Raw genomic sequence first — 20,555 nt, 5'->3', positions numbered from 1 at the left:
TCCGTGTCGGCAGCAAAGGGTCCAGGCCAATTGGCAAAAGAGGTATTGAAGCCCAGGAATTGTCTGATGGTTCTCTTCGCCTAGCCGGGAGATGGGCCTAGCTCCAGGCTAACTGGTGCTTGCTTCGGGACAGAGACATTAGCCAGTAGTAGCCACTCGGACAGCAGCTAGATAGCTGCAATGATCTGGAGTAAAGGTAGCGTGCGGTAGGAGCTTGTGGTAGGAATCCAGAGATGTGGTAGAGAAAAAGCAGTCCGACATGCTCTGGGTTGAAATCGCACTGTGCAGACTGGCAGGAATTGACCAGGCTGAGGCTGGCAGATGTCCGAGTTAACGGTGATGACCGCTAGCAGTGGCTAACTGACTACTAGCTAGTAGCTAGTTAGCTGGCAATCTTCTGAAGGGGGTTCCGGTTCTAAGAAATAGCAGATCCATACCAAATTGGGTGAGGGGGGTTGCAGGAGAGTATGATCAGTCCGTAGATGGAAATTGAGATTAAAAATGTTACAAATATATACGAACTATATACGAAGAAAAACAATATATACACAAGACAATCAGAACAGACATCCCATTGCTATGCCATCTTGGAAATGGGGACCAACATCCACCCTAAAACCTGGGTCCAACACTTTATATGTTGCATTTATACTTTTGTTCAGTATAATTAGTGACCTTAATTCATCAATAAAATACAAGGGTGGAGCGAAAACCCGCGGACACTCAGCCCTCTGTGGAATGAATTTGACACACCAGCCCTATGGCATCGTTCTCAAGAGCCTTATTTGGTTCCAACCTGCACCTTTATTTTGAATTGTACATTGAAAACCGAGAGCATCCATCCCCATTCTTCTTAACTCTGATGTTGATCTCGCTCTCACACCAACACTACTTAATATTTACAGTTAGCTGTCTTGTCTATTTCCATCACGTTCAGCTTGCATGGGAGTTCTTGTTTTCACTGATTTGAAATCTCTTCAGATGATTTCATACTGAAAATGATCATACCTCTCTAACTAAATTATACCAGGGCATGCATCTATCTCTAAGGTGTGCATGTGGTTATTTAATATTTGTCTGTTATGCGTTACACTATTGTGATCAGTGGTGCTCAGACAATTAACAGGTTTTCTGTCCTCCTCTCCCAAATGAACAGTGCTACGAAAGGGACCTCCTCCCCCCTTCATTGCTAAAGATGATACATGTTTTATTGGCACATACACACGATAGGTGCAGGAAATAGTGTTGTTTTACAGGGTCAGTAGTAGTAGGGTTAAGTGCCTTGCTCGAGGGCACAATGACAGATTTTTCACCTTATCGGCTCAGGTATTCAAACCAGCAACCTTTCAGTTACTGTCCCAATGCTCTAACCGCCAGGCTACCTGCCGCCTCAACCGCTCACGCAAGATTATTAATAAGAAAGATGTTTCACTCTTAAATGTTATGGAATGTTGCTATGTGTTCCCACTTTATATATGTAATAGCCTACCATGAAATAATTGACAGGGCAAAGATTTTTTTTACATGTACCTAATTAATGTAGACCCATTTAACAATGTTATAATGTGGTTAATGTGTTGTGTTTATATACAGGCATTATAACCCCCACCTTGACAGATGATAAACAATGCAGGGGTCCAGTTAGGAAAGTGGATTTTATACTGTGGAGTTAATTCCCTTAAGGCAGCTGTTTGGAATTGAATGAATCAGACGTTAACACATTGTTGTTATAAATAAACTTGGTTGAATGGTATTCTTTTCAAATGTTCACACGTTCAATGGCTCATTTATGGCATTCATCTCCCCTCATATGTGTGCGTGCGCTCGTGTGCGTGTTCCATGTGCCCTCCTCTCTCTGTGTGGGTGTACTGTTCATGGCCAGATGAGATGGATCAGCAGAGGGTACATGGTGCATGCCAGGAAGTGAAAGGGATGGGGGGATTAGGGGGGGTAGGAGTGCAACACAGCCATCTGCATGCGTGAGAGGGAGAGATGGTGTGAGATGGAGAGATATGTTAACTCTAGGATGGAGAGATGTTAACAGTCACATTTTAAGGTCAGATTATAGTTATTTTATTTGTGCTCCGACAAGAACATTTGGACTCGGATAAGGAAAATATTTGTGTAAGAACAAAGGATTTTGTATCACGGAATGTTTAGAAAATAGGGTTAATTTTCGGAGTCGTTCTGAGCCGCATGCAGCTGCTGTGTTCCTCAGTTCTTGTCATTCTTACCACACATACACCCAATTCCTGGTCTCTGGTCTCCCATTGGCTGCTTCCAGTGACCTATGACCTGTGTTTTCTCTGTAGGGTCAAACATATGGTCCATGGAGAGCATGGGGAGGAGCAGACCGACCCAACCCTGGCTGAAGGTTACCAAGAGGACACAGACTGGCATGGAGACTACTACGATAAAGACGGTTATAGGTATGGAACAACCACACGTATTCTCACTCATACACACACATGTATAGTACACACACATTTATATTTGCATGTACGCACGCATGCACACACACAAAAACACAATCACACACACACTCGCTGACCGATAACTGAGAATGGTCTTGGAGGGGATGGCTGCCGTTTTACATGCTCCTTAACAACTGTGCGATCTAATTAGTTTTTTCACGTTTGTAACTTATTTTTTTACTTATTTTGTACATAATGTTGCTGCTACCGTCTCTTATGACCGAAAATAACTTCTGGACATCAGAACAGCGATTACTCACCTCGAACTGGACAAATCATTGTTCTTTAACGAGTCCGATGCAAAGGATATACTGCTTTCTTGAGAACTGGCCCAAATCCCTGTCATTTGCGTAAAGAAAAGACGGAGAAAAAGGGGACGGAGGTCGGGCTGCCTTCTGAGAATTTCATAGGCGAGTGACTAAACCTCCACTACCATCCGTTCTATTGGCCAACGTGCAATCATTGGAGAAAAAAATAGATAGTGTAGGTTTAATGTCCCTTTAAACTGTAATATCTTATGTTTCATGAGTCGTGGCTGAACGACAACACGGATAATATAGAACTGGTGGGATTTTTCATGCATTGGCAGGACAGAGAAGCTACTTCTGGAAAGATGAGGGACAGGGGTGTGTGTCTATTTGTCAGTAACAGCTGGTGCGTGATGTCTAATATTAAAGAAGTCTCAAGGTATTGCTCGCCTGAGGTAGAATACCTTATGATAAGCTGTAGACCACACTATCTACCAAGAGAGTTCTCATCTATATTATTCGTAGCTGTCTATTTACCACCACAAACCAATGCTGGGACTAAGATGAGTGATGATGATGAGTGGCAAGAAAATGCTCATCCAGAAGTGGCGCTCCTAGTGGCCGGGGATTTTAATGCAGGCAAACTTAAATCCGTTTGACCTCATTTCTACCAGCATGTCATATGTGCAACCAGAGGGAAAAAAACTCTCGACCACCTTTACTCCACACATAGAGATGCATACAAAGATCTCCCCGCCCTCCATTTGGCAAATCTGACCATAATTATATCCTCCTGATTCCTGCCTACAAGCAAAAACTCAAGCAGGAAGTACCAGTGACTCGCTCAAAACGGAATTGGTCAGATGATGCAGATGCTACGCTACAGGACTGTATTGCTAGCACAGACTGGAATATGTTCCGTGATTCCTCCAACGGCATTGAGAAGTATACCACTTCATCAATAAGTGCATTGATGACATCGTCCCCACAGTGGCCGTACGTACATATCCCACCCTCAGACAAACCATCGAACAGGCAAAGCGTCAATACAGGATTAAGATTGAATCCTACTACACCAGCTCTGACGATCATCGGATGTGGCAGGGCTTGAAAACTATTACGGACTACAAAGGGAAACCCTTTGAGCTGCCCAGTGACGCGAGCCTACCAGTTGTGCAAAATGCCTTTATGCAAGCTTCGAGGCAAGCAACACTGACACATGCATGAGAGCACCAGCTGTTCCGGACGACTGTGTGATAACATTCTCGGTAGGCGATGTGAGCAAGACCTTTATACAGGTCAACATTCACAAAGCCACGGGGCCAGACGGATTACCAGGACATGTATGCAAAGCATGCGCAGACCAACTGGCAAGTGTCTTCACTGACATTTTCAACCTCTCCCTGACAGAGTTTATAATACCTACATGTTTCAAGCAGACCAGCATGGTTCCTGTACCCAAGGAAGCGAAGGTAACCTGCCTAAATGATTACTGCCCCGTAGCGCTCAGGTTGATAGCCATGAAGTGCTTTGAAAAGCTGGTCATGGCTCACATCAACAGCATCATCCCGGATACTCTAGACCCACTCCACTTCGCATACCGCACCAACAGATCCACAGATGACGCAATCTCAATCGCGCTCCACACCTATGTGAGAATATAGCACAAAGCTCATCACTACGCTAAGGACCCTGGGACTAAACACCTCCCTCTGTAACTGGATCCTGGACTTCCGGACAGGCTGTCCCCAGGTTGTAAGGTTAGGCAACAACACATCTGCCATGCTGATCCACAACACAGGGGCCCTCAGGGGTGTGTGCTTAGTCCCCTCTTGTACTCCCTGTACTCACCCTCGACTCCGTGGCCAAGCACAACTCCAACACCATCATTAAGTTTGCTGACGACACAACACTGGTAGGCCTGATTAGCAACAACGATGAGACCTGGCAGTGTGTTGCCAGGAAAACAACCTCTCACTCAATGTGAGTAAGACAAAGGAGCTGAACGTGGACAACAGGGAAAGGCGGGCCAAACGGGCCCCCATTAACATCGACGGGGCTGTAGTGGAGCCGGTCGAGAGTTTCAAGTTCCTTGGTGTCCACATAACCATCAAACTATCATGGTCCAAACACATCAAGTCAGTCATGAAGAGGGCACGACAACACCTTCAGGAGACTGAAAAGATTTGGCACAGGTCCCCAGATCTTCAAAAGGTTCTACAGCCTCACCATCGAGAGCATCCTGACCATTTGCGTCACCGCCTGGTATGGCAACTGCTCGGCATCTGACCGTAAGGCACTACAGAGGGTTGTGCGTACGACCCAGTACATCACTGGGGCCAAGCTTCCTGCCATCCAGGACCTATATACTTGGCGGTGTCAGAGGAAAGCCCCCAAAAATGTCAAAGACTCCAGTCACCCAAGTTATAGACTGTTCTCTCTGCTACCGCACGGCAAGCGGTACCGGAGCACCAAGTCTAGAACCAAAAGGCTCCTCAACAGCTTCTACCCCCAAGCCATAAGACTGCAGAACAATTCATCAAATGCCCACCCGGAATATTTACATTGACCCCCCCATTTTTTTACACTGCTGCTACTCGCTGTTTATTATCTATGCATAGTCACTTTACCCCTACATGTACAAATTACCTCGACTAACCGGTACCCCCATATGTTGACTCAGTATCCGGTACTCACTGTATTTAGCCTCATTATTGTTATTTTATTGTGTTACTTTTTATTATGTTTTACTTTAGCTTATTTGGTAAATATTTTCTTAACACTTTCTTCAACTGCATTGTTGGTTAAGGGCTTGTAAGTAAGCATTGTATTCGGTGCTTGTGACAAATAAAGTTTGATTTGATATGATACCATTTTAGCCGGGCCGGTGAAATGTACCTCCATTTACGTTTTGGGTCATGGCTTCCCCTATGTTGTGTCAACATGGCCCCAAAACAGCTTAAAATTTTTGTATTTGTTTTAGGAACACATTTAATCAACTACCAAAACCATATGGCCTTTTGTTTATGATTGTCACGTTCTTTCAAAATCGAACCCAGAAGCAGACCAGGACAAGGAGAGTAGGAAGAAGGTGAGTATTTATTTAAGTGAATGTGAATGGGTAGATATATCCAGGTGGCGTAGCGGGCAGCGGTGGTGAGTTGATGGGAGTAAATAGGTGGATCCAATGGGGTAGCGGAATTCTCCAACGACCAGGTGGGAATGGGGTAAATGATCCGGGTGAGTAATGTTCATGGCTAACGATCCGGCAGGGAATAAATGTCAGGTCCGGGCTTATGAAGAGGAGAGATGATGATCAGGACCAGGTGTGCAGATAGCGATGGGATACAGGTGCGGGTAATCAGAACTCCCAACTGGCGACATTGCCCGGCAACCAGACAGGGTATGTTCCAGGACGCCGGAAAAAACACTCCAGGACAGAACACAGGCAAAAAACAGTCTCAGGAAACGGGATTCGTGACAATGATTGCAAAAATGATGAAAAAACGCCAACATTTGCAGTAAAATGTTGATATTTTCACTTTCAAAGGGTTGTATTAAATACAAGGTTTCCTTTTACACTCTAAAAAAGCTATATGCGTTTTCCCTAAAGTCTACTGATTACAATAATACATATGATATTATTTACTATGTCACTTTTAAGAAATGTCAGGAAGCCTGCCCCATACACCACTCCTACACAGCACATGTGTGCCACAGATAGGGGAACGGAGGTGAGAGGCCTGCCAGTACAGGAGCTTACCTCCAAGCCCTCCGGAGAGGATGTAGTCCATGCTGTCAGCGATTAAGGTCTGCGGTACACAGACACACACACACACACACACACACACACACACACACACACACACACACACACACACACACACACACACACACACACACACACACACACACACACACACACACACACACACACACACACACACACACGTGAATGCGCATAGACAGACACAAGTACAGACAGAGCACGCACGCACGCACACACACTACCCACCTCTTGAGATGGCAATCCGATCAGCCTTTACCTCATCCTCTCCATGTGGCCTTTGCCGTTACATATACACTAAATATACAAAAGTATGTGGACACCCCTTCAAATTAGTAGATGTGACTATTTCAGCTACACCCGTTGTTGATAGCTGTATAAAATTGAGCAAACAGCCATGCAATCTCCATAGACAAACATTGGCCAACAACATTGGCCAACCTCACTAATGTTCCTGTGGCTGAATGGAAGCTGGTCCCTGCAATGTTCCAACATCTAGTGTAAAGCTTTCCCAGAAGTGGAGGCTGTTATAGCAGCAAAGAAGGGACCAACTCCACATTAATGCCCATGATTTTGGAATGAGATGTATGACGAGCAGGTGTCCACATACTTTTGTAGTGTCATGTAGTGTATATGCAGATTAGATAGATATCAGTTGAAGAGGACTCTTCAGACCAAGTGCCATAGCCTTCAGAATGTACCCCCACACAAATACACACACACCCACACACACACACACACACACACAAACACACACACACACACACACACACACACACACACACACACACACACACACACACACACACACACACACACACACACACACACACACACACACACACACACACACACACTTCGTACAGGGAATTCTGACATACACATTCAAAAGACAAACAACAATGTAGTGTACTACATTGTTGTTTGTCTTTTGAAGTATAGCCAATACACCATGGATTCATTAGAATGTATTATCGGAATTACATTTTCCCAGAAATTAATAATTGTATGCCAGATTGCCAGAGGCAGTATGAAGTGATACGCTCCCATGCACTTGCATGCACAGTATGGATTGTCGCATCACTCAGATGACATTAAGCTTGCTCGCCTGGGGAAAATCTTGCCTGTAGCTGATCAATTTATTTGTGACTGAATATTACTGTAATGACAAACACTTGTATGTTTCGCTCACTGAATACTCTCCCCTCCAACTCTCTCATTTCTATTTTTTTCTCTTTCTTTCTCCCTCTCTCTTTCTCTCTCTCTCTCTCTCTCTCTCTCTCTCTCTCTCTCTCTCTCTCTCTCTCTCTCTCTGCCTGGCTACCATAGAATGAAGAGGAAATCTAGCAGCTCTCCATCTCCTCGACCAAAGAAGAGGAAGAAAAAGAAATCTGGTCGCAGAAGGAGTCGGTCAGTGGCCTCACAAGATGTAGAACTATTCTTCCTCAGTGATGAGATATGCATTATGCTGTTGTTACACTGCGTTTGAATCATTGCATATGTATTGTGTGTGTATTCCGTTTAAACACAAAGATGGGCAAGGCCATGGACACCGACGTGATGGTAGATACAGATTGGAATTGAAAAAGAGTAAGACATCTCCCTGTTATTCCTCAAGGTCGTCAAGGGGGTGAGAGAGATTGGTCTGGATGACAGACAGAGAGAGAGAGGCAGTGCTACAGATGAAAGTGAGAGACCGACTGTAGGGAGAGAAGAGCCCAGGTGAATAGAGACATGTATGACACAGAAATCTCTGGCCGCTCTCAAGGACTCTTGGTGAAGAGAACTGGCAAAGCTACTAGAGGAAATGTAACGATGAAATGTAAGGAATAGAATGGAGGACTGGGTTCATTGTTCACTTTGACAGTACAGACCATTCTCTGAAGAAATAATGTATGAGTGGCCCTGCTATATCATTAATAGTGGCAAGGTTAGAGGTGTGCTTTGCTACGTTTTCTTAACAATCTTTCAATTCCTTCTGGATAGGCTTTAGGACTGCTCTTCTTTCGCTCTCTTCATCTCTCTCTCTCTTTCTTTCTCTCTCTCTCTCTGAGCTCTCTCTCTCTCCCCATGTCTCCTCCAGGTTCGACAGCTCCTCTCCCTCCCGCAGAGACAAGAAGAAGAAAAGTGGAAAGAAACACAAGCGAGACAGGTGTGTATGTGTGTGCATGCACTTTTCATGAACATTCATCCTCTAGGTTAATCATAGAATGTGAGCATACCCTGATGCTTTTCAGCATAACAGGGGAAAGGTGCTCAGCTGGGGACTTAGGGATAAAAAACTCGAGCTCTGCCATTACTCAGTACTGTACTTTCACTACTCACTTTCCTATAGGCCCAAATAGTATAGGAACCACAAATAAGCTATGTTTTCTAGAAAACAACAGACTATATATGACCGACCTGCTCGATTCGGCTTTATGTAGCAACATTTGAAAATGTGAGTCACAGAGCTGCAAAATAGTATATCATACACTGAATTTGAGGAACAATGGGAAAGTAATTCTGCTTTGAAAGATGATAAACTTGTAACCTCACTTTTGAGAAAATGGCCCTTGAATGTTTATGTAAACCAACTGGAGAGCTCTTCTTTGTCTATACCCATTCAGCATCGTTCACACCCTCTTAATAAGCCTCAGCACCACCATATCAATTAAAATCAACGTTTATTTGTCACATGCACAGGATACAGAAGGTGTAGTGAAATGGTTACTTGTATAGTGGGGTCTTTTGTTTAGACATGTAGCTAGCTAAACAATTAACCATAATTCCAACTCATAACTTTACTACCCTGCATGAATCTGCAGGTCGCTAACCAACCAAGTTCAATGTTAGCTAGCTAGCTAACAACCGGCTACAACTAGCAAAGCAAATGGCTCTGAGATAGGAATAATATTACCACACAGATCATACACGTAACGTTAGCTAACGAGCTAGCAAGCTAACAGTACGCTTTAACTTGAATTGAAAATGACAAAATTAGAAACTTATAATATCTGAAAATGTAGCTAGCTAGACTGTCTTACATGCATGGACGATTCTCCCTCTCTGTCATGGATGCTTCTCCCTCTCTGTCACTTAGTTTGAAGATGTAATCCGGAGACAGGTGTTTTATACAACAACCTTCTGGGTGTTCTCTTTTTGACTCCCTCTGCATACTTGCAATCAACCACCATAATGTTCTTCATCATAATCTAATTCCACCAGGCATTCCACTGATTTCAAAACTCATTCCTCCAGAAAGTCGAGAGCAAAACTTTTGTAGTTCTACTATGTGATATCATTCAAAAAATCTGCGTTCGAAAGGATTACCTACACATACTGACCAGCTCATGTTATAGACAGAAACGTGCTACATGGCAGACCAATCCAAACTTATCTCTCGTCATGTCCAGCCCATTCATTATCTCAGTCAATCATGGCAAACGGGAAGGTTCCTGACTTTTTCTATGGCTAAACCAACTAGGCTCGTAATTTTAAAATTGTATTAGTATTTACAGATGGCGTACAAGTTTGTTATTAAGGCACATTAAATGTCACATGTTCCAGAAGGCATTTCTTCCAAAAAACGTTTTTTTATTTTTTATTTAAAGTTTACGTTCAAATGCCTCTCCTGTGAAGTAGTGAAGTGTGACATAAGCCTATGTTTCCTGAATAGATCACATATTATTGATAAGGATATTGAAACTCAAAGTGAGATGTAGGATATTGGAGAGGATATTCTTCCAGCGCATTCATCATTCATTATTGATGATGTTTAATAAAACCTTGAAAAAATGTTGCTTATACTTTTCTTACGAAGCAATCCTCCTCCGACAATAAAGCAATAATTATAGTGTCAGCACAAAATGAAAAAGAGAATGGAGAGAGAGAAAATGAGAAAGAGAGCTCAGCAGAGAATAATACTGCTTCGCCCAGGGATATCATAAGGACAATAAGCAATTCTAAATAGCACATCCCTCCTCCTTTTTTTTCGTCTAGCTCTTTTTCTCTCCTTCTCTATTTCTCTCTACCTACCTCTCTCTCTCTTTAATTCTTTCTCTCTTGTGGGGGCTAAACTCATTCTCCTAATAACCAAGCCTGTATGAGAGCCGCAAAAGAAGAAAAATGAGCCTCTCACCAAATTGCAGAGCATCGCTGTGCTGCCCCCCCCCCCCTCAAATTAACCCCTCAACACCCCTACCCTCCTCACACTTATAAAACTCTCCTCCTCCCCCTCTCTCCCACCTTTAGCCTCTCTCTCTCCCCTCCTCATATTTCTCCAAACATCCACTGCATTGCAGGTATTGTCTACACATGAATAATGAATGGTTAGATAGGGGGAGAAGGAGGAGTTAGGTGCGTCCCTCGAGTTAGGTATGCTCTACTGTGTGTGTCTGTTGGGGCATTGGCGAAGGCAGTGGAGGGGGAGGGGAGGTTTTTCCGATGCAGTTGTAACAATCTGAACTATGAGCTGCTATGGCGTCCACCAACCAATACTCACTTTATTACACCGCCAACATAGAAAAGTCACTTTCTAACAACAGAAGATGACGTTTTCTTTAGTTTGGGCTCCCATTTCAAGTGTAGCATAGCGCTGTATATTCCTTCAATTAGGAGATAAGGAGGGAGGAGAGCGATAGAGGAGGGTGTTAATAATGTAGGGTTCTAAGACTTGATGCTATGGAGATAGTCAAGGACATAAAAAAACACCAAGAAACCAAGTTCAGGTTATTTAATAACGACTGGTCATGGAAAAGAGCATTACAAGCAGAGGCTTTTGTCTGTGAACACACTATATAGAGGAGGCTCTCCCTCCTTACATCCCGTGGGATCTCTGCCTAAACAGAAGCATACATTACAATAGGCCAACCCAATGTATACATTAAACCCACATTCCTTGTCTTACAAGGGTGGGTCTTCCTAACATTTACATTTAAGTCATTTAGCAGACGCTCTTATCCCCCCAGCTAAACCTCTCCAGTTCAGGGGCGGCAGATAGTCTAGTGGTTAGCCGAATGGTTGCTGGGATCCAATCCCCGAGCTCACAAGGTAAAAATCTGTCGTTCTGCCCCTGAACAAGGCAATTAGCCCACTGTTCCCCGGTAGGCCATCATTATACATAAGAATTTTACTTGCCCAGTTAAATAAAGGTAAAAATAAGTATAAATAAAATATTTAAATAAAATAACTTAAGCCATAATGGTGGTGAGCTAACAGACTCCCAAAGGCCCCTTGTAGTCTATATGGTAGACTGTATGGTTAACATAGGCTACTATTTGGTTACAACCCTATAATAAGAAGAGCACTATCAGGGGACATTGTGTTTGACAATTGATGGGAGTAAAATAAATGAAAGGCGAAGCCTCCTTAGAGCCCCCAGTCTGTTCTCTCTGGTGGAACAACAACATGGTTTACATCCCGAATGGCACCCTATTCCCTATTTAGTGCACTACTTAAATAGGGAAGAGGGTGCCATTTTGGGACACCCACATGGTCTCATAGCCTAGACGCCACGACAATTCTTCACTGGCCCTATATTACTCTGACAGCTTTATTAGTCTCTTTCTCTTCACTAGCGCAGACCTGACATAGTTTTTGTGTTCCTCTCTCCTTGTGGTACATGTGCCAGGTGTATTATGTGTATGTGTCTATGTCCACATAATGTGAATACAGTGTTGTGTAAAAAGAGGGAAAAGAAGAGCTTTTGTTGTCCAGTCTGACTTATCACCATGGCAACAGTAGTGTGAACATACTAAGGACTTTGAAGTACTGTATGTAGTCAGTCAAGCATATATCCCCTCATTATATATCCCCTTATTAAGGTCTAGAGAGATGGTCAGGCTAACTGGAGTTCAGTGTGTGTAACAGAGGTTTAATAATTTGAATAAAAATAACATATGCCATTTAGCAGACGCTTTTATCCAAAGCAACTTACAGTCATGCGTGCATTTTATGTGCGGGTGGTCCTGGAAATTGCACTACCAACTGAGCTACAGATGACTCAGGTTTCTCTTTCTCTGTAGGTCGACATCTGGTTCCAGGAGAAAGAGGAGATACAGGTGGGGATGCAGATCAATAAAGTACTCTGTGTACTGTACAGTCCACATCACATAGGTTTTACAGACAGGGACACTATGTCAATGACTGATTGTTACAGGGCACGTACCTTGTTACCTGTTTAAAGAAGATTCATCAACGCGTTTCCCTTTTCAGATCCGGTAGCCCAAAGAACAAACAGAAAGACAAGAACAAAACCAGAAAGAGGTAATGATCCCTCTTTTTCATAATCTAACAATAATGGACCCTGAACTGAGAGGATCTGACTGAACTGAGATGTTAGATGTTTCGTAGACTTTAGTTGCGTATACAGTTGAAGTTGGAAGTGTACACACACTGAGGTTTTACAAAAATAGAACTGTTTGGCCATAATGACCATCGTTATGTTTGGAGGAAAAAGGGGGAGGCTTGCAAGCCGAAGAACACCATCCCAACCGTGAAGCATGGGGGTGGCAGCATCATGTTGTGGGGGTGCTTTGCCGCAGGAGGGACTGGTGTACTTCAAAAAATAGATGGCATCATGAGGAAATAAAATATGTGGATATATTGAAGCTACATCTCAAGACATAAGTCAGGAAGTTAAAGCTTGGTTGCAAATGGGGCTTCCAAATGGACAATGACCCCAAGCATACTTCCAAAGTTGTGGCAAAATAGCTTAAGGACAACAAAGTCAAGGTATTAGAGTGGCCATCACAAAGCCTTGACCTCAATCCTATAGACGATTTGTGGGCAGAACTGAAAAAGTGTGTGCGAGCAAGGAGGCCTACAAACCTGACTCAGTTACACCAGCTCTGTCAGGAGGAATGGGCCAAAATTCACCCAACTTATTGTGGGAAGGTTGTGGAAGGCTACCCGAAACGTGTGACTCAAGTTAAACAATTTAAAGGCAATGTGACCAAATACTAATTGAGTGCATGTAAACTTCTGATCACTGGGAATGTGATGAAAGAAATAAAAGCTGAAATAAATAATTCTCTCTACTACTATTCTGACATTGCACATTCTTAAAATAAAGTGGTGATCCTAACGAACCTAAGGCATGGAATTGTTACTAGGATTAAAGGTCAGGAATTGTGAAAAACTGAGTTTTAATGTATTTGGCTAAGGTGTATGTAAACTTACGACTTCAACTGTAAGTATAATATTTGAAAGAAACAGATAGTATCTAAATAAATGTATGCATGCCACAAGCATGAATGTGAAATGGTGTCAGTCTTGTTTCATTGAAAACACTTCAATAGATTTCATGACTGAGTTGCTGAATGTGTTTGTGTGTCTGTCATTGTGCGTGTGTGTGCTGGCAACTCTGTTGTGTATGTGTAAATTTACATGCACCTGTGTGTGCTCATGTGTGCATGCATGCGTCTGTCCGAATGTTTTTGTTTGTGTGCTTGCGGGCGTGTACTCGTCTGTATGCGTGTGTGTCTCTGAATGTACGTGTGTCCCACAGGTCCCCAGTAGAGTCCCCCTGTAGGAGGTCTCAACGTAGAGGCAGCTGCTGTAGCTCCCGCAGTGCATCACACTCCTCCACAGGCCACAGCCCCTCCAAGTCCCCCAGCAGGTAGGACTCCCATTACCCCCCCCTCCCCTTAGATGCATTCCTTCACTGTTTCACACAATCATACTCTTCTTGGTCTATTGATGTAACACTGACTTAAGGTTTGCAACAGCTTTGCTAGAGATTCATGATTATTATTTGATCAGAATGTAGTTGACTGTAGTTGAAAAGGTAATGATAGACTAGACTATACTGTTTAGTCTCAAACAGCCAATACGTAGCTGGTATAGTATAATATACTCTTGAGTCTGTGTCATGTCAGCAGCTTGGTTCAGTACTCCTGTTTGTCCGTCTGTCCCTCCAGGCCCAACTCCAAGCACAAGACAGACGGACACAAGGCCTGTGTGAGCCCGTCCCCGTCTCCCGGTCCTGGCGGTCCTGTCGCGTGGCACAATGGGCACCACCACCAAGACCACGCCCGCAACGGCAAAGCCGGCAGACTCAACCACAACCACGTGGCCGAGGGCAACAAAGGGCAAGATGTATGTAGTCTCCTCTATCTCGCCCCGCCACCTCCCTACCCCCCCCCCCCCCACACACACACACACATTCTAATCTACACTCAAATGGTAACCTCCACACCTCCCTCTCCTATGAACATGATTTATTTTATTTGTGTCGGTTTGTGACATTATCTCCTCTCTCTTTATTTGGTACTGTTATAGAATGCCTCTTCTTTTAGTTATTCCTGTTTTTGCAGGCTAGTTTTACTCTATATATCTTCCAACCACTTTTGTCCTCCTGTGCAATCTTGCTGCTACTAATTATTTCCGGCATCACTTTGATACTTATACTATGTCAACATCCCTTTGACGTAACAGATCTGTTTGTGCTGTCTTGCCTCCTATGGTCATTTCCACGCCAAGACAGGACAAACATGTCCACGCCAAGACAGCAAAAACAGATCTGGGACCAGGCTAAGTTTGTTGGAGATAAGATTTTAAAAATGAAGACTGACTATGATCAATTCATCTCTGGCCCAAGTGAGCGTTTGCATGGCACATGTTATGTACCGTACAACGGTAATATGGAGGTTTAGTATTAGGCTGTGTCCTAAATGACACCACATTCCATACAGTGCATTTGGAAAGCTTTCAGACCCCTTGACTTTTTTCACATTTTGTTACGTTACAGCCTGATTCTACAATGTATTTTCCCTCATCCATCTACACTCAATACGCCATAAAAACAAAGTGAAAACAGGTTTTTAGAAATGTTTAAAAATGTCTTAAAAATAAAAAACAGAAATATCTTTAAAAAACAGAGTCCACTTGGTAAATTAAATTGATTGGACATGATTTGGAAAGGCACACACCAGTCTATATAAGGTCCTACAGTTGACAGTGCATGTCAGAGCAAATAATCAAACCATGAGGTCGAAGGAATTGTCCGTAGAAGCTCCAAGACAGGATTGTGTTGAGGCACAGATCTGGGGAAGGGTATCAAAACATTTCTGCAGCATTGAAGGTCCCCAAGAACAGAGTGACTCCATCATTCTTTAATGGAAGAAGCTTGAAACCACCTAGAGCTGGCCGCCCGGCCAAACTGAGCAATCGGGGGAGAAGGGCCTTGGTCAAGGAGGTGACCAAGAACCAGATAGTCACTCTGACAAAGCTCCAGAGTTCCTCTGTGGAGATGGGAGAACTTTCCAAAAGGACAACCATCTCTGCAGCACTCCACCAATCAGACCTTTATGGCAGAGTGGCCAGACGGAAGCCACTCCTCAGTAAATGGCACATGACAGCTTGTTTGGAGTTTGCCAAAAGGCACCTAAAGACTCTCAGACCATGAGAAACAAGATTCTCTGGTCTAATGAAACCAATACCAAACTCTTTGGCCTGATTGCCAAGCGTCACGTCTGGAGGAAACCTGGCAGTATCCCTACGGTGAAGCATGGTGGTGGCAGCCTCATGCTGTGGGGATTGTTTCAGTGGCAGGGACTGAGAGACAAGTCAGGATTGAGGGAAAGATGAACGGAGCAATGTACAGAGATCCTTGATGAAAACCTGCTCCAGAGCGCTCAGGACCTCAGACAGGGGTGAAGGTTCACCGTCCAACAGGACAACGACCCTAAGTACACAGCCAAGACAACGCAGGATTGGCTTCGGCCCAGCCACAGCCTGACTTGAACCCGATCGAACATCTCTGGAGAGACCTGAAAATAGCTGTGCAGCTATGCTCCCCATCCAACCTGACAGAGCTTGAGAGGATCTGCAGAGAAGAATGGGAGAAACTCCCCAAATACTGGTGTGCCAAGCTTGTAGTGTCATATCCAAGAAGACTCGAGGATGTAATGTCTGCCAAAGGTGTTTCAAACAAAGTACTGAGTAAAGGAATACTGAATACTTATGTAAATGTGATATTATTCTTTCTTTTTTTAAATAAATGAGCAAAACGGTCTAAAAACCTGTTTTTGCTTTGTCATTACGGGGTATTGTGTGTAAATTGATGAGGGGAAAAATGATTTAATCCATTTTATAATAAGGCTGTAACATAACAAAATGTGGAAAATGTCAAGGGTTCTGAATATTTTCCCGAATGCACCCTATATACAGGATAGTGCACTACTTTTGACCGGGGCCCATATATAGGGAATAGAGTGCCATTTGGGGGCGGAGCCTCAGGGTTTGCTAATGAGCAGGAAACTCTTTGGTTCTTGTTAGGCAGCAAGCTCCTGCAGTGATGAAATAGTGAGAGCTCACTTCTGAATCAGTTTAGCCAGGGAAAGGAAACAAATAATACTTTTAATGTTTGCTTTTGCTACAGTTCCCTCAAATGTAATAAAATATGAAACAGGAGGTTGCTTATGTAAAAAGTACTTATTAGTAGTTCTCATGAAGGCACTGTTTTATTTCTTTGATATGCTGTAGAGTTTAGGACATTTTGTAAATGTTAGTCAAAGTTGTCATTTGATCATGCTTGATGTTAATGCTTGATAACAGCCGTCAATGAAACCATCTGTAGCTGACTGATCTAACAAACAAAGATGGATGTAAAAATGTAGGTCTCAACTATGCTATTTTTACATCTGAACTCAACCAGTTCTATCTTATGTTGTCATATGAGAATGATATTATCTGGTTTGGCCTGTGAGATTATGTGGTGATTTGAACTGAACCTAATTTATGAAATGTCCAATGCTTCTAGTTTATACACGTAATTGGTTTCAGTTTGGTTACGCGTTCAGCTCTAGTGCCACCAAATGCCTCAGTACAGTCACTAAAGTAGGCTATAACATGGATGCAATTGCTCAGAACAGAATGAGTGACAGAGAAGTGATTGCTGTACTGGTACAGTAGCAAGAATGATAGGTGTATAAAAAGTGAATGTATAATTGCTAGGTATTTATCACTGAAACTAACCAGACATCTTGTCTAGTTTACTCAGAATTGATTTTGTCTTCTGTCATTCTTATTCCTCCCTAACTGTCTCGTTTGGAACTGTTTCCATGCTTTGGCTCCTTTGAAAACGGTAACCCCTGCTAATCTGCTTTATTTTGATCTATCTGTGAAACAACCACAAAGAACGACAGACTGACTGGACTGTTGTGTTTTAAATCACTATCTTTCAGTCGTCACCATAATCTCCCTACTATAGATGGCTCATTAGAACTGAGGTAGCATTTTGCGTTTGAATCTAACTGAACCTAGCTACAGCCCCTTGCAAAAGTATTCACCCCCCTTGGTGTTTTTTCTATTTTGTTGCATTACAACCTGTCATTTATATGGATTTTTATTTGGATTTCATGTAATGGACATACATACACAAAATAGTCCAAATTGGTGAAGTGAAATGAAAAAAAAATTTGTTTTAAAAAATTATACAAATTGAAAATGGAAAAGTGGTGCGTGCATGTGTATTCACCCCCTTTGCTATGAATCCCCTAAATAAGATCTGGTGCAACCAATTCCATTACGACTTACAAATTGGTGCATTCACCTTATGACATCCAGTGGAACAGCCACTTTACAATAGTGCATCTAAATCTTTTAAGGGGGGGGGGTTAGAAGGATTACTTTATCCTATCCTAGGTATTCCTTAAAGAGGTGGGGTTTCAGGTGTCTCCGGAAGGTGGTGATTGACTCCGCTGTCCTGGCGTCATGAGGGAGTTTGTTCCACCATTGGGGGGCCAGAGCAGCGAACAGTTTTGACTGGGCTGAGCGGGAACTGTACTTCCTCAGTGGTAGGGAGGCGAGCAGTCCAGAGGTGGATGAACGCAGTGCCCTTGTTTGGGTGTAGGGCCTGATCAGAGCCTGGAGGTACTGAGGTGCCGTTCCCCTCGCAGCTCCGTAGGCAAGCACCATGGTCTTGTAGCGGATGCGAGCTTCAACTGGAAGCCAGTGGAGAGAGCAGAGGAGCGGGGTGACGTGAGAGAACTTGGGAAGGTTGAACACCAGACGGGCTGCGGCGTTCTGGATGAGTTGTAGGGGTTTAATGGCACAGGCAGGGAGCCCAGCCAACAGCGAGTTGCAGTAATCCAGACGGGAGATGACAAGTGCCTGGATTAGGACCTGCGCCGCTTCGTGTGTGAGGCAGGGTCGTACTCTGCGGATGTTGTAGAGCATGAACCTACAGGAACGGGCCACCGCCTTGATGTTAGTTGAGAACGACAGGGTGTTGTCCAGGATCACGCCAAGGTTCTTAGCGCTCTGGGAGGAGGACACAATGGAGTTGTCAACCGTGATGGCGAGATCATGGAACGGGCAGTCCTTCCCCGGGAGGAAGAGCAGCTCCGTCTTGCCGAGGTTCAGCTTGAGGTGGTGATCCGTCTGCCAGACATGCAGAGATGCGATTCGCCACCTGGTCATCAGAAGGGGGAAAGGAGAAGATTAATTGTGTGTCGTCTGCATAGCAATGATAGGAGAGACCATGTGAGGTTATGACAGAGCCAAGTGACTTGGTGTATAGCGAGAATAGGAGAGGGCCTAGAACAGAGCCCTGGGGGACACCAGTGGTGAGAGCGTGTGGTGAGGAGACAGATTCTCGCCACGCCACCTGGTAGGAGCGACCTGTCAGGTAGGACGCAATCCAAGCGTGGGCCGCGCCGGAGATGCCCAACTCGGAGAGGGTGGAGAGGAGGATCTGATGGTTCACAGTATCGAAGGCAGCCGATAGGTCTAGAAGGATGAGAGCAGAGGAGAGAGAGTTAGCTTTAGCAGTGCGGAGCGCCTCCGTGATACAGAGAAGAGCAGTCTCAGTTGAATGACTAGTCTTGAAACCTGACTGATTTGGATCAAGAAGGTCATTCTGAGAGAGATAGCGGGAGAGCTGGCCAAGGACGGCACGTTCAAGAGTTTTGGAGAGAAAAGAAAGAAGGGATACTGGTCTGTAGTTGTTGACATCGGAGCGATCGAGTGTAGGTTTTTTCAGAAGGGGTGCAACTCTCGCTCTCTTGAAGACGGAAGGGACGTAGCCAGCGGTCAGGGATGAGTTGATGAGCGAGGTGTGGTAAGGGAGAAGGTCTCCGGAAATGGTCTGGAGAAGAGAGGAGGGGATGGGGTCAAGCGGGCAGGTTGTTGGGCGGCCGGCCGTCACAAGACGCGAGATTTCATCTGGAGAGAGAGGGGGAGAAAGAGGTCAGAGCACAGGGTAGGGCAGTGTGAGCAGAACCAGCGGTGTCGTTTGACAAACGAGGATCGGATGTCGTCGACCTTCTTTTCAAAATGGTTGACGAAGTCATCTGCAGAGAGGGAGGAGGGGGGAGGGGGAGGAGGATTCAGGAGGGAGGAGAAGGTGGCAAAGAGCTTCCTAGGGTTAGAGGCAGATGCTTGGAATTTAGAGTGGTAGAAAGTGGCTTTAGCAGCAGAGACAGAAGAGGAAAATGTAGAGAGGAGGGAGTGAAAGGATGCCAGGTCCGCAAGGAGGCGAGTTTTCCTCCATTTCCGCTCGGCTGCCCGGAGCCCTGTTCTGTGAGCTCGCAATGAGTCGTCGAGCCACGGAGCAGGGGGGGGGAGGACCGAGCCGGCCTGGAGGATAGGGGGCATAGAGAGTCAAAGGATGCAGAAAGGGAGGAGAGGAGGGTTGAGGAGGCAGAATCAGGAGATAGGTTGGAGAAGGTTTGAGCAGAAGGAAGATATGATAGGATGGAAGAGGAGAGAGTAGCGGGGGAGAGAGAGCGAAGGTTGGGACGGCGCGATACCATCCGAGTAGGGGCAGTGTGAGAAGTGTTGGATGAGAGCGAGAGGGAAAAGGATACAAGGTAGTGGTCGGAGACTTGGAGGGGAGTTGCAATGAGGTTAGTGGAAGAACAGCATCTAGTAAAGATGAGGTCGAGCGTATTGCCTGCCTTGTGAGTAGGGGGGGAATTCCCTTCAGAAGTCACATAATAAGTTAGATTGCATACAGGTGGACTTTATTTAAGTGTCACATGATCTGTAACATGATCTCAGTATATATATATACCTGTTCTGAAAGGCCCCAAAGTCTGCAACACCACCAAGCAAGCAGCA

At 44.4% G+C, this 20,555-nt stretch overlaps 1 protein-coding gene across 3 annotated transcripts in view; it reads left to right on the top strand.

Moving 5' to 3' along the window:
* Nucleotides 1–20,555, top strand: part of LOC124000593 (serine/arginine repetitive matrix protein 3-like) — a 168,482-nt gene that overhangs the window by 138,413 nt on the left and 9,514 nt on the right. For 2 of the 3 annotated variants that reach the window (XM_046307088.1, XM_046307087.1), the window contains exons 4-10: nucleotides 2,313–2,429; nucleotides 7,839–7,919; nucleotides 8,593–8,661; nucleotides 12,515–12,550; nucleotides 12,705–12,755; nucleotides 13,999–14,109; nucleotides 14,411–14,588. In XM_046307088.1, the coding sequence (XP_046163044.1) occupies nucleotides 2,313–2,429; nucleotides 7,839–7,919; nucleotides 8,593–8,661; nucleotides 12,515–12,550; nucleotides 12,705–12,755; nucleotides 13,999–14,109; nucleotides 14,411–14,588 (643 nt within the window). The remainder of the gene's footprint in view (nucleotides 1–2,312; nucleotides 2,430–7,838; nucleotides 7,920–8,592; nucleotides 8,662–12,514; nucleotides 12,551–12,704; nucleotides 12,756–13,998; nucleotides 14,110–14,410; nucleotides 14,589–20,555) is intronic. The other variant, XM_046307089.1, reaches the window with a different exon arrangement.

This window comes from Oncorhynchus gorbuscha, linkage group LG16 (genome assembly GCF_021184085.1).
Source record: "Oncorhynchus gorbuscha isolate QuinsamMale2020 ecotype Even-year linkage group LG16, OgorEven_v1.0, whole genome shotgun sequence".
Taxonomy (NCBI): Eukaryota; Metazoa; Chordata; class Actinopteri; order Salmoniformes; family Salmonidae; genus Oncorhynchus; species Oncorhynchus gorbuscha.
The sequence above is the reverse complement of the archived record's forward strand: the minus strand, read 5'-3'. Positions and strand labels throughout refer to the sequence as shown.